Genomic DNA, 13,169 nt, shown 5'->3' on the forward strand with positions numbered 1-13,169 from the left:
AATTATGAATGGTGGTGACTACGCATTCCTGAAGGTACATGGCGAAAACAAAACTACTGTTTTGTTGCAGCTTTGGCTGCAGGTACTATTGACGTGGTTATAGATATAGCCCACACTGTGTGTTAGGAGCAAAATAGTAATGAAACAAGTGTGCAGCCGCCACTGAAGCCTTGGTCACTAACAATGCGATTGTAGTAAGATTGAATGATAAACACCATAGAGATGTGCAGGGTTCCCCTTCAGGGGGGGGGGGGGGGGGGGCAATCGTTCGTCTCAGTGCCCTCCTTCCCATTATGTTTGTAGAGCTGATTTTATGCTCCCCTCTTAGATGACTAATGTGGGCACCCCTTCCTGGCACACGCCTAAGGTGACCATGCTTTACTGAAGGCCTGTGGCCATTTGGTTTGTGAACGCTGTTTTCACTCCTTTTTGTTGCACATTTGCAACATTTCGTGCATGTGGTGCTCTGATGATTGTCCTAATCAACCAAGTTGTGGCCTAATAATACTGAATAAATGAAAGTTTGATGCTATAAAAGTTCAAGAAAAGCTCACTAGTTTAATCCTTCTTAATTAGAAATCGGATAAAAATGCATTTCCTGGTCACTGCCAACATACAAATTTTTTAGTCGCACCAAACTCTCGCTATTTCAGTCAGATTTGCTCACACCCCAGTTTTCTTGCATCATCCTCAGGGCGCTTTGAGCATGAAGTGCTGCAAATGTGTGACGCAAAACAGTGAAAACTAGATTTACAGACAAGTGAAATGAGGTGACGCTGTCTGCATTGCTGTCTTCATCGGTTAGCGACCAGACTTTAGTCCACATCTTAATCCATCACTCAGGAGCCTTGTTTTAACTTGATGCAATGTATGTGCGATATCACAAAGCTTAATTAAGGTGGAAGCTGCTGAAGACGAAGAGCTTTTAGCCACGATCAGTATGCTGGCATAAAACTCTCTTGCTACGTCGTACTTAGTAGACAAATTATGAGTTGTTCTCAATTTTCTTTGGGAAATAACTATTGTCCCCTGCGTGCAGTGGTGGTGACAGTACATAATAAGAGAGAAGTACAGAGCGTGTTTTGGTCTAATTAAAAACGGGAGTCTAGTTCTGCGATCGCATTTAGCAAAGAATCATAGGATTATGAAAATTGCTGCTTTTACCCTGCTATTATGCAGAATAAGTGCAGCAGTTATTATTCATCAAGAAAATGAAGCCATATTGATGTGACAAACATAAGTTTGGTTTCTTGATTTTTTCGATAATGTGTCGTTCCATTAATCCTGAAACTTTTTCCGCTCCTTTGAAAATTGAACAAGCTTCTACTGAATACATATGGCTCTACTGAATACGAAGACACCTGTATTATCTGATATGGTGTACGAGGTCTCGACGTCATCGGTCAGGTGGACCAGTGTGTTAATGACCGCCTACGAGAACACACCAGCAATCTCGGAATGAAGACGGGCAGCGATTCGGCAATTCTTTGCGCTAGGTGCAGGTGTAGCCCCTATTTCAGTAGACACACACATCATTTGCAGTTCTCGAGATTCCCAAGCTCAAGAAAGCTATGGAGCCTTGTAAATGCATAATATGAAGTTGGTATGTCTCCGCGCACCCTCAATAGCATTAACTGACTGGGAGAATAGCTATCTGCACCGTTAAATATATGCAATGTATACGGTAGGGTGCCTGCACTCTCTCAATGCCCTCCCCCTCTTCTCATGTGAAAAAGCAAATTTTTTCTGTGCTCTCCTAGTTGGTAGTTCAGCGCTTGATCCGATCTGTTTCTCTCTGTGTCCTCATTGTTTTTGCACTGTTTCGCACCACTGAAGCCTTACCAACATGCTCAAACCCATACACTTTTAAATTATATTTCAAATTTACGGGAGTCAAATTAACAAGCTTTCACTTTATCACTGTGACTCTTTCACAGTAAAACAGTTCGTGTTGAAGCGATGCTCATTGTAAAGGCAATTTTAATAGCGAAGGCATAGCAGGCAATTTTAATAGCGAAGGCATAGCAGGTAGTTTGTCTGTCGAAAACCAACATGATCAACATCGTGAACTGGTGCCCAGTCTCTACATGTTCTTCATCTTCATCCTCTTCTGCTTCACTTCCAGAAAACATGCCCTGATTTCTTATGCGTAGCCTGTATTAACCCTGATGGGTGACGTAACAAGTACAGTGAGAAAGAAGGCAAAACTAAAAAATATTACTGCCAAAATAATTCTTCACAAGGCAAGATTCCAACCAGCGTGCCCTCGATCTTTAGGCAAGCAATCCTAAACTGTCCAGGCAAGTTGGCAGAGAATAAATAGCATAGCCTTGTTTAGTATAGTGTAGCGAGGGAGTAGGAAAGAGAAGTGAGGGACCACAGATGTGATGGTGAGGAGGAGGGAAGAGAATAAAGTTAGCATAGAAAGAATGAGTAGGTGATAAATAGAGGGAATTTTTAATAAATGCAGAAAGAAAGAGAAAAAAATAGTTGATGAAAGGAAGAGAAAGGAATAAAGTGAGAGATAGAGAGAGATATAAAGATAGGAAGGAGGAGGAAGGGACTGAGAATGCAGAAAGAAAGGAAGATAGGAAAAAAGAAAATATAGATAGCAAAAGTGAGAAAGAGACTGAAATGAAGAAAGGAATTTCGTCAACATCTATGGCCCTCATTTTAACGTTTGCTTTGTTGTGAGCCTGTGATGAGTGGGAGTTGGATGTGCATAGAACAATTGTGTACAGTAAAACCTAATTAACACTAACCTGTGGCATAACTATACAGTGAAAAAGAATACTAAGTAATTGTCATGCACAAATTTGCATCTCGTAATAGCAGCAACAAAGAAAAAACTGCAGTGCCATAAATACTGCCCGACTGCTATATACCGACGACAAAGCTTTTGGTTTTTTATTGCACTAGCAGTAATGTAGACAGTCCCGGCTGGTTTTTGCGGTCACCGCTCCCGCTGTCATTCACGTATATATATATATATATATATATATATATATATATATATATATATATATATATATATATATATGGAGAAGAATGCGCTAACCTTCTCTTTCTGCGGAGTGAACATCGCCTTTCCGGCCGGGCTCTTCTGCGCGCTACCGCAGCAACGATCAGCGTCACCTTTCGCCCCCAAAGCAGGCAGGAGCTTCTACGGGCTGTGCTCTAAACACGAAAAAACGGTGCCAACAGTCTATCTGGAGTGGCCGTGTTGTCTTACACCAGCGATTTGTAGAGTTACGTGAGATCGGATTAAATGAGTTTACTGCCGGCCTCACTTCGTATATCAACGCCGTCACTACGCACGAGCCTTGCTGTGCTCATGTACTGTGGCGGTGCTGCTGTAAACTTGGTTACTTAGCAAGTGCATTTTTACTGCAAATAATAATGCTGCTAAAAATGCTAGCCTTGCTTGGTAAAACATTTGAATATGTGGCTATCACATTCATTGCTTCGCCCTTTCCTGAAAACTGTGGCTTTTTTATACTTAAGGACAGAAATCATTCTAGCTCTCGCAAGCTTGGCTGTGATGTTTCTATGTGCTTCAGAGCAAATATTTGAATGCGCTTGTCATGTTTGCCGTTGGTGAGAAGTTGTACATCTGTCTTCTCGTTGGTAGCTGCCATCACAATTCTGTTCATTGCCATATCGGATGCTTGCCCTTACTGCGCCATCTCAAAATGACATCGCTCAAGCATGATGGCTGCCGTCACAGGTTTTCTGAAGGTCGTTTCCAGATCACCGCTTGGCTCTTACGCGGTGCGCTTTTTAAGCGCGCCTTTCGGAGTCTCCCATTGACTGGCGTGACCGACGGGTCATCTTTTTTTTTCTCTGTGTTGTGTTCGCCGCCGTGGCTGTCCGTTTGTGTGTGTCTGCTTTTGTGATCATGTGTGCGTCTCGACACACCATGTTTTCGCTTCGCCCCGGTACTTTTTCACGGCAATCGAGATGCCTGGAGACTCTTGTGTGAAACCATTGGCACGACAAGCTTTTGGAAGCTGTAAAAAAATGCCCCTGTTTCGTAAAAAGTGGAACAAGAATGTGCTGGCTACAAGTGCGCCTCTGACAGCTGAGTTAGACTTGCGGCCAGACCCATTGGATCTGCCGGAAACTTTAACGACACTGCGATGCTATCTACTGACGATGCCGTGGGACGAAGTTCGACCAGCGATACACTTCGGATTGATGCTGCATACTACTCAACCGCGGAGCATGAGCATGCGAGTTGAGAAATCGGCGCAAACGAAGACCGTTTTGTTGATAAAGCCGGCTACCCAGCAAAAGTTCGACCTTCTTGGAGTCAGCTCTTATAGCCCTTGCATCCAATTTTTGGCAGCGCCTACACCGCCAATGAGTTCGGAGTTTACGCAAGCACTGATAACACTGTCATCATTGAACAGCAACAGCATGCCGTGTAGCTGAAATCGGGGCAGACGTCATTGCGAACAAGCACAACGCCATTCAAAAAAGCATAAAATAGCAGACTTTTTTTTGGGCCAACTTGTTGACCACTGAGGTAGCACTGGCCCCATCAAATTTTTTTAAATAAACGGCTCTTTTCAGAGTCACCTAAGCAATGCATTTGCATGATTGCAATGGAAATATTGTACTCCTGCCGTGAACTTTTCCGTCTGCGAAAAACACCTGTAAAAGAGGTGCGTTTTTGCGTGTATTCGTTTTTCTGGACGAATGCCCGATTTTCCGGATATTTTCATGGTCCCTTGAGAGTCCGGGAAATCAGAATGTTGACTGTATATTCTAAAGGCTCAGTAGCTTATTACCCAGGGCAGCATGCTACCTATCAGCTAGTCGTTTGAGCCTCGTACCGCATGGCTTTTTCAGAACCCCTCAACAGCTTGCCATGGTGGGGTTCTGATAATGCTTTCCACATTAAAAATTTTTTTAGAAATGATTCCCAGGGTGGAGTAAGGCACATTTTGTTTTGCTTTGCAGGGGAATAGATGGGAAACATGTGTTTGTGGCAAAAGTCCCTTATAAAAAATTTTGCTGTGCATGTCAAAACTTCAAATGCAATTTTCTCAGGTTCACATTTTTTGCCAGCCTGACCAGCCTTACAGAACTTTTCATCATGTTTTTGTGAAGTAATTTTACAAAATTTTATACCGTTGAACTCATAAGAAGCAGGACTGTGAAGCTATGCTATCTTTTGAGGCTAAGAGGGACATATGAAATGTTATGTGCGATAATGTGAGCTAATTAAATTTCAATATTATGGGGAATCAATATAAATGAGAATTTTTATATGATGATGTATTTCAGTGACAATATAGATAGCACAGCTCCACATGGCAGGTATTTGTCTACAGCTGCATCTTAAACAGAACCTAAAAATATTGAGGGAAAGTGCCTTAACGACCCGTTATATATTATAAAATTAGACTTTTCTTATGCTCTCACAATTCTATAACTTGTTGATGTACATTAAAACTAATTATATTTTTGAAAAAAGGAGGAACAAATACATAAACTCACTTGATTTCATTATAATATCTCTAATAATAAAAATTTTCATTTCAAGACCAGCATCTCTCCTTAATAGCATAGCATCAGTGAAGTGCATAGATGTTTATTACGTGTATCTCTCCACTTCTGTTGCTTCTGAAGTTTTTTGTTAGATGCTAGTAGACTGAGCATCAGTGAAATTTTTAATCCAGACGCCCTGTGGCTTTTTCTGTTGGACAATGCATGCGAGTGGTTGCAATGTATGTAAGATTTTCAGGGTACTGCGTGCGGCCTTTGCACTTTGTATTGCACGCGCTTGTGCCATAGGTTCCACCATTCCTACGCGGCCTTAGATAAATGTGACTGGTATAGGACAAAACAACCTTTTTACATTTCATGTGAAAACCCCAGTAGTGTTTTCACTTGCAGCCTCACAAGTACTACTGTGTTGAAGCACATGTAAGAAATTTTACCTTTCCTTTGAGTGGCGTGCTGTGGTAAAGCAAAATTTATAGGTGCTGCAGCCTTTCTGTCATTTGCTCGAAAACTTTCGAACTACAAGTCAATGTTTACAAAAGAAAAGTGGAACCTTTATGTGAGTTTGTGTGGTACGTGAGCATGCACTGCATTCAGAGAGAAGGAACAATGTCTTGGCAAACGTGTCTTGGTGTGGGGGCACAAATAGAAAATGTGCTGAGTGTGCTATATAAACTGAGGTGAATATATGAGTCTTACTTTTTGCACATGATGGAGAAAATTGCATTGTATAAACTCTTTAGAAAAGAACTTAGATTCAATATTGGTTATTAAGAAAAAGGATGGTGAGCTTAAATCGAGAACTCTGCACTGAAAACTTATATTGATCAAACCTGTAAGCTGTATTTCTAGTTTTCGTTAGCTACACCTTCGTCTTTATGATGTTGTGCTCTACAGCTTGTCTATACACTTTTGTGCTGAAGACATTGAGAACTCTTGGATGTATAAAGCACGTGTGCTGCGACATTTGCAAACATTTTTTTTAATAGGGGCTCACATGGATTCGTTGGTTCAGTATAGAGTTCATTGCAGTGATCCGCAGTGTGGTTCCCACCATAGTTGTTTGACAAGGGCCAGCCCAATTAAGTTGCCGACATGTTGTCCTTTGGTATTTTTGTGCACAACTGCAGCAGGTGTCTCGGAGGACAGTGACTACACGAGTGATGTGGGCTACCCAGCGTCTGCACAGCAGTCTCAACAGCAACACCCAAGTGCCTCAATGCACCATGCCAATAGTTCAGCATCGCAATATGGGGCCCAGAATTTGGCCCGGGGAGGAACCACACAGCTTCCCACCACATATGCTGACTCCAGTGCCGACTGCTACCAGGAGCCCCTCTACTACAACAGCCGCCCTCCGCAGAGAACCAGGGATTACGATAGAGAGCCATCTAGGTGGGCATGATTTCAAGTTCTTGTTCTATTACAGATACCCAAGTTTAGTCTCATTAAAGGTCAACTAGGCAGACTTGCAAACCGGTATGTACATGGAGGTAGTTGTTCAAACCAAACTGAAGTATCGTCCTTGTTGTGATGCAATATTTTTGATTATTCAGAGCGTCGTCATATCATGTGTAGTTCTGTTTCATCATGTCACCAGAACTGTATAGCAATGCAGTCATGTGATGATGCACACCCTGGTGAAAATGTCTTTTGTGCACATGTTATAAGCGGAGTGAGCAAGCCCTTCTTGTAATGAAAATATGTAATAGGTATGAGGTATACTACCTATGATGCAAATGCGAAGTATATTCAGGTGCATAAAAAGTTCTATATGTATACGTTTATAATGCAAACAACTGAGAAGTACACATTTTAAAGGCCCGGTTGCCTATATAATAGTTGCTTGTTTAAGGGGAGACGCGGGTCGAAAAGTCGCGTTTTTTTTCCAAATTTCACCTTTTCTGTTTTTTGTTGCTTTATCATCTTTATACATTATATTTTGACATCTGAAAATATCACAGCGAAATAAGCATCAGAAGTCAGTGAAAAACGCGTCTGAGTGAGCGGCAGTGACGCGCGGCATCACGAAATTTACACAAAACGGGCTGCTGTTCGCGTGCTCGCGGGGCCGCGAAGAGAGCTGTCCGCCATATTGCGGCCGCTGGCTCGTGTAGAGTTGTCCTTACTCTCCACGATCCCGGTTCTTGAAGTCTCGTACGTTCACGAAAAATCTAAAAAAAAAGCAACAAAAACAGTCTTTTCCCGCCGTTTCAAACCGCGCGCCACTAACGCAGGGCCGCCATTGGCTGACAGCACCCGTGTTTTCTTGCCGTAGTTCGCTTCACTGTTTTCCGGAGTTATTTTTCGCTGTTTTCGTGCGATGGCAAGCCCGAAAAAGGCCGTTGCCGACCATCGGAAATACAGAAGTAAGAACAAGTTCAGAGGGAAGCGGCGGAGGACGTACAAGAAAGCCACCGCCAACGAAAATGTCCGCGACGGGCCAGCGGCCGGTAGGCCTAACATCGACCACGGCAACGTCGACCATGGCAACTGCGACGACGAGATCAACGCTGCAGTGAATTTTGTGAGTGCATCGCAGAAAAAGATCGCGTTATTCGAAAACGACGTCAGGCCGAATGCCGATCGTGCCGAAAGCGTAGTGCTGTGCGAGTTGGGTGCATTGACGGCCGTCGTCGCAGGCGCGGCATGCCCCGTTTGTCACGAGAGTAAACTCGCAGTTCGGGCACCGAATAAAAAGCGGAAAGGCCTTTCGGCGTTTCTGGAGCTACACTGCGAGAATGCGGAGTGCTCGGAGAGCATCCTTTCGTCCGCGTACTCGTCGAAGCGGGTCGCGTCAGATGGCGGCCGCGGTGCAAGCAGAAGCTACGACAGCGGGAGTTCGCGTGACGCCTTTGCCGTGAACCTGAAAGTGGTGCTTGCAGCGCGTGCCGTCGGTATCGGGCATGAGCAACTTTCACGATTTTGTGCAGTAGTTGGATTGCCAAACCCTATGCACCATAAGACCTTCCATGCTATCGGCAAAAAGATTCACAGTGCGGCAGTGAAGGCTGTCTGTGAAAACATGCAAAGGGCACGCAGCGTCACCAAAGAGGTGGCTGGTAACAGTGACGTGCCAGTCATGTTTGACGGCACATGGCAAAAAAGAGGCCACAAAAGCCACAATGGTGTGGGAACTGTAGTGTCCTTGGACACTGGTTTGTGCCTGGACTATGAAGTGCTTTCCAACTTCTGCCTGGCGTGCAGTTTGCATAACGACATGGGAGGCGATGAAGAAACATGGCAGGCGTTTCATCATCCCGTTTGTGAGAAGAATTGCGACTGTTCTTCGCATGCCATGGAGGCCGAAGCTGCAGTGCGCATTTGGCAGAGGACTGTGGACTATGAGACACCCCTGCGGTTCACCATCTTCCTAAGCGATGGAGACAGCAAGGCCTACAACGGGGTCTGTGATGCCAACGTGTACCCTGACACTCCAATTGAAAAAGAGGAGTGCACCAACCACGTGGCGAAACGTCTGGGCACCGGCCTGCGGAAGCTGCCAACGCCACTTCCACGAGGGGAGAAGCTGAAGGAGACCACCATCCAGAAGCTTCAAACTTACTTTCAGGTGGCCATTGTGAACAATCGGGGAAATGTCCACAAGATGTACACTGCCATATGGGCCTCATGTTTGCACTCGTGCTCAACAGACGGTGCTGGAAGTCACAAGTTCTGTCCTGCAGGCCCAGACTCGTGGTGCAAGCACCGACGTGCTGAGGCGCAGGGCCAGCCTGCACCGTGCCACACCCCCCTCCTGACCAAGGCCCAGGGTTTGGCAGTCCTCCCAATCTACAAGCGTCTCACAGATGCGAAGCTGCTTGCCCGGTGCCTCCACGGCAAGACACAGAACGCGGCCGAGTCCCCGAACAGCAAAATATGGCTGCTGTGTCCAAAGACCCGGTTTGCTTCCCGGACTGCTGTGGAAACAGCCACAGCCATTGCAGTCCTGTGGTTCAACCGGGGCCACGCGAGCTTTGAAAAGGTGCTGGAAGAGCTTGGGGTGCTTCCTTCGGAGGCCCTGGTTACCCTCAGCGACCGCCGAGACAGCATGCGCATGCACAAGATGAATGTGCGTCAGACCGCTGAGGCGAGGGCACACCGTCGCAGTGCAGCCAAGAGGGCCCGGGTGGAAGAGTCCTGCCGCACCAGCCGGGAAGGGAAAACCTACGGTGCTGGAGAGTTTTAGACAACTGATATTCCCTCTGGACATGTGTGTATGTGTTCAGCACAAGTTTCGTGCTACTGCGTTTTTCATTTTTGTAAATACAGACTTTCAAACTTTCAAACGCGTTTTTCTCATTTCGCAATTTTGGCCAATTTGCATTTTTTGCGGGAAGTGTTTCGGGCACTTAGAATGGTCATACGACGACGAAATTTGGCACACACATTGAGGAGAGTGCGTAGGGTGCCGATATCTACTTGAATCAGCACAACCTATCAGCTGTAAATATCTATTAATAAATTTAATGGTGGTCGAGTGGAAAAAAAAGGGTAGTTTGCTACACAGATGTTTTTTTCATAGTTTCAAAGTTGGAGCACAATTTCTAGCTAGATATCGGCACTCTATGGCTAATAGGGAGCAAAAGGAGCCATTGAACAACTCTCTGCATGAACATTTAGTATGCGCGAAAGTTCCCGGAAAACTTATCAAGTTTCACCATTACTTGAAACACAACTCCCAAACTATTGCACTTATGTAAAAACTGATTACAGATTTGGAATCAGGAGGAAAAACTGCATCAGTGGTCCAATTTCTGAAGCTCTAAGTTGAATAACAAAAAAAAAGTGCTTTCGAGGAGCGTCTCCCCTTAACAATGAAATACATCCAAATGCATTTTTTTCTTTGTTTCATCAGAGTACCATGTCTATATTGAAAGTAGGCACTTCATGTCGATTGGCTGTGTTGCAGTGCTTTTGAATTTGCTATGTAGCATTGTGCATTTAAAGTGCAGCAGGTTCCCCCTTCAAATTTTGACATGACATTTATAGTTTTCTATTCTTAAGACCAAAGTACTGCGACTCAGTAATAGAGGCACCTAGAGCACCATGTCAAGTGTAATCCTTCATGGTTCGAAACCCTTTTTCACCTTATGTTCATTTCGGTCCAAAGTAAAAAAAAAATTAAGCTCAAGTAAAAGAAAAATGTTTTTACCCTTTTACAGATGGTGCGCAATGTAGTGAGAAAACGCATGCATGAATCAACCGTGAAAGAACTTGACCAGCAGTGCCAGATCACAGTTCTCTTTGGCAGTGTTGTGTGGTTGAATAGGAGCCAAAAATGGACCACGAAAGGTTAAAGATTTCACACAAAGCCAGTGCATTAGAAAAAAATTTTTTTTCAATACATTGAAGAGTGCATGTTTGTTGTAAATTACAATAAGTAATACCACTTTGCATGGCGAGCTACATCTGCTTATGGTATGTCGCATGAGTAGTTAAAATTATGGAGGAAATTTATTTTATTTATTAGCTTCCTGCATGTGGTCTTGCAGGTGACTATTACTGGAGGAGTGTACATGCACTGAGTACCCGAACTTATAACTCGTTTACTACAAAAACAGCCTGTCACTCACCACATTTTGACTTTTGTGAATAAATGGGGTCTTATGTTAATTGAGGTTCAGTCGGCATGCATTTCTACATTCACTGGAAAGAAGGTTGCCACCACACTAAGAGAATGCTCAGTTACCTTGGTGCGCATAGAAGAATTTAGCGCAAGTCTTATCGTGATACCTTTTTTTATTGTTGTCAAGTCACCTGCATGAAGACCTGCATTTATTACTCTGATAACGTGAAACGCAGATTTCATTCTGACTGCTGCCTTTTTACTAAAACTTCACGGCATTGTTATATGTTCTCGCTGAATGTTCTAATCAGGCACCATGTTCAGCTTTTTCTTTTTGATGTTAAGTTGCCAGTGGGCCACATTGCAAGCCCATTTCCCCACAGCAGTTCGCTTCTGTAATGACAAAATTGTCATATAAGCCAATATTTTTAAAAGAATATCTGTGGCTATGCAGGTAAATATTGAACTTGCACAAATATGTGAGCCTTTGAATATTTCAATGATATAATGTACTCAACGTGCTTCGATTCAAATGTAAATAATAGGAAATCTCGAAGTATTTGAAATGAACTAATAGGTTTACATAATCAGCGTGTAACCTCCTGTCAATGTGGTTTCACTGCAGTGTAGAGGTGCTGTACCAAGATTACATTTTTTTTTTTAAATCTGTACTGCTGTGAAGCTTCTTTTCAAGGTTAAATGAGCATTTTACCCTTACATAGATTTTTCCTTCATTAAGATTAGAAGCTTGTTATGCACTTTATATATATAGTATAGCAAATTTTGAAATTGAACATATTTTACAGGTTATCACTTGTATTTTACCGAAAGTCGAATCCTGCTTTTATTCAAAGTTGCTTCCACTTTCTTCAAACAAACAAACAAAAACAAATAAATATTTGCACATGCTTTGCTTCAATCTTAAAAATAATTTTGTACAAGTTAATTAGGTCATGACAAATATGCTCATTTTTTAACTAAATCACCATTCGCTTCGAACTTAAAATTCACTGTTTGCACAAGCCTAGTAAATACATATGCAGTGCATTTGACTTGAATTTTGTGGATGAGAATAAGTCATTTGGTTGTGAACTATTAGTGAAAACTGATCAGTGGCAAGCATCAAGTTTTATTTTAACGTTTGTCAGGATAAAGATGGAAGTCAATATATCGAGGATGCCAAGTATTTTGGACCATAATGTTGACTTTAGGCCGAAAAGTATGTCTTTAGCAAAAAAAAAAAAAAGAAAAAGACTTTTTCACTAAACCTCCGAAAATACTTCTCTTCAATTTTTTTTCCACAATTGCTCAATGAATTTGCCCTCCAAACCAATAATGTATTTGATTCGAGTCATTGCTCGTGATGATTTCCTGGCAGAAAAGAGAATTGCGCTCGGATGACGTCTGAAACCTGACCTCTCTTGCCCCATTACTACCAGTACACATCAGTTCTGTCTGCACTTTGCTAACGGAAGACTTCACTACGTTCAGTAAGGTGGCAATTTCCCAGTAGCTGTGGTGCAACTGCAGCGGTAAAGACTGCATGGCATTTGATTTTTTGTGTCAACTTGAACACTTCCATTTTCAAACAAAGTATACTCAGTCTTGATGATTAAGGGTAAACCAACAAAGAAGCAAAACACCTAAATAAATACGATAAGCCTGCTGGTGACTATATAGAGAAGGTATCATGTTCTCACATGGTACACATAGAAAATTGCTCATATTTACTTTTTGTTTACTTTAGCTTTATAGTTGTCTAATTATTGCAGCAATTTCACATTTTTCCCCACTCTTGCAGGAAGGAATGTCGACGCAGCTATGAAGACTCTCCTCGAAGCTCAGCACGTTACGACGATCGTGAAGATGGCCGGCGGCGCCAGGGCTGGGATGCTGGGCCTGACTCACCTGCCTATCCCAAGCGGCACCTGGCCCAGCGGCCAAGCCTGGAGCGTCAGGCCAGCTTTGAGAGGCATGGCTTCGATGACCCATATGACTACCCAGGTAAAATATGTGCCTGTTTGCCATTGTTCAGCCACAGCAGCAGCAGTGCTGAACGTAATATCGATCACTGCCACAAGGTCAACAT

General features: G+C 43.3%; 1 protein-coding gene across 4 annotated transcripts in view; it reads left to right on the forward strand.

Moving 5' to 3' along the window:
- The window catches only part of LOC119186565 (protein unc-13 homolog B), a 353,376-nt gene that overhangs the window by 27,709 nt on the left and 312,498 nt on the right, over nucleotides 1-13,169 (forward strand). For 3 of the 4 annotated variants that reach the window (XM_037435100.2, XM_075893388.1, XM_037435113.2), the window contains exons 8-9: nucleotides 6,642-6,906; nucleotides 12,882-13,084. In XM_037435100.2, coding sequence (XP_037290997.2) covers nucleotides 6,642-6,906; nucleotides 12,882-13,084 — 468 coding nt within the window. The remainder of the gene's footprint in view (nucleotides 1-6,641; nucleotides 6,907-12,881; nucleotides 13,085-13,169) is intronic. The other variant, XM_037435108.2, reaches the window with a different exon arrangement.

The sequence above is a fragment of the Rhipicephalus microplus genome, chromosome 1 (assembly GCF_043290135.1).
Source record: "Rhipicephalus microplus isolate Deutch F79 chromosome 1, USDA_Rmic, whole genome shotgun sequence".
NCBI lineage: Eukaryota > Metazoa > Arthropoda > Arachnida > Ixodida > Ixodidae > Rhipicephalus > Rhipicephalus microplus.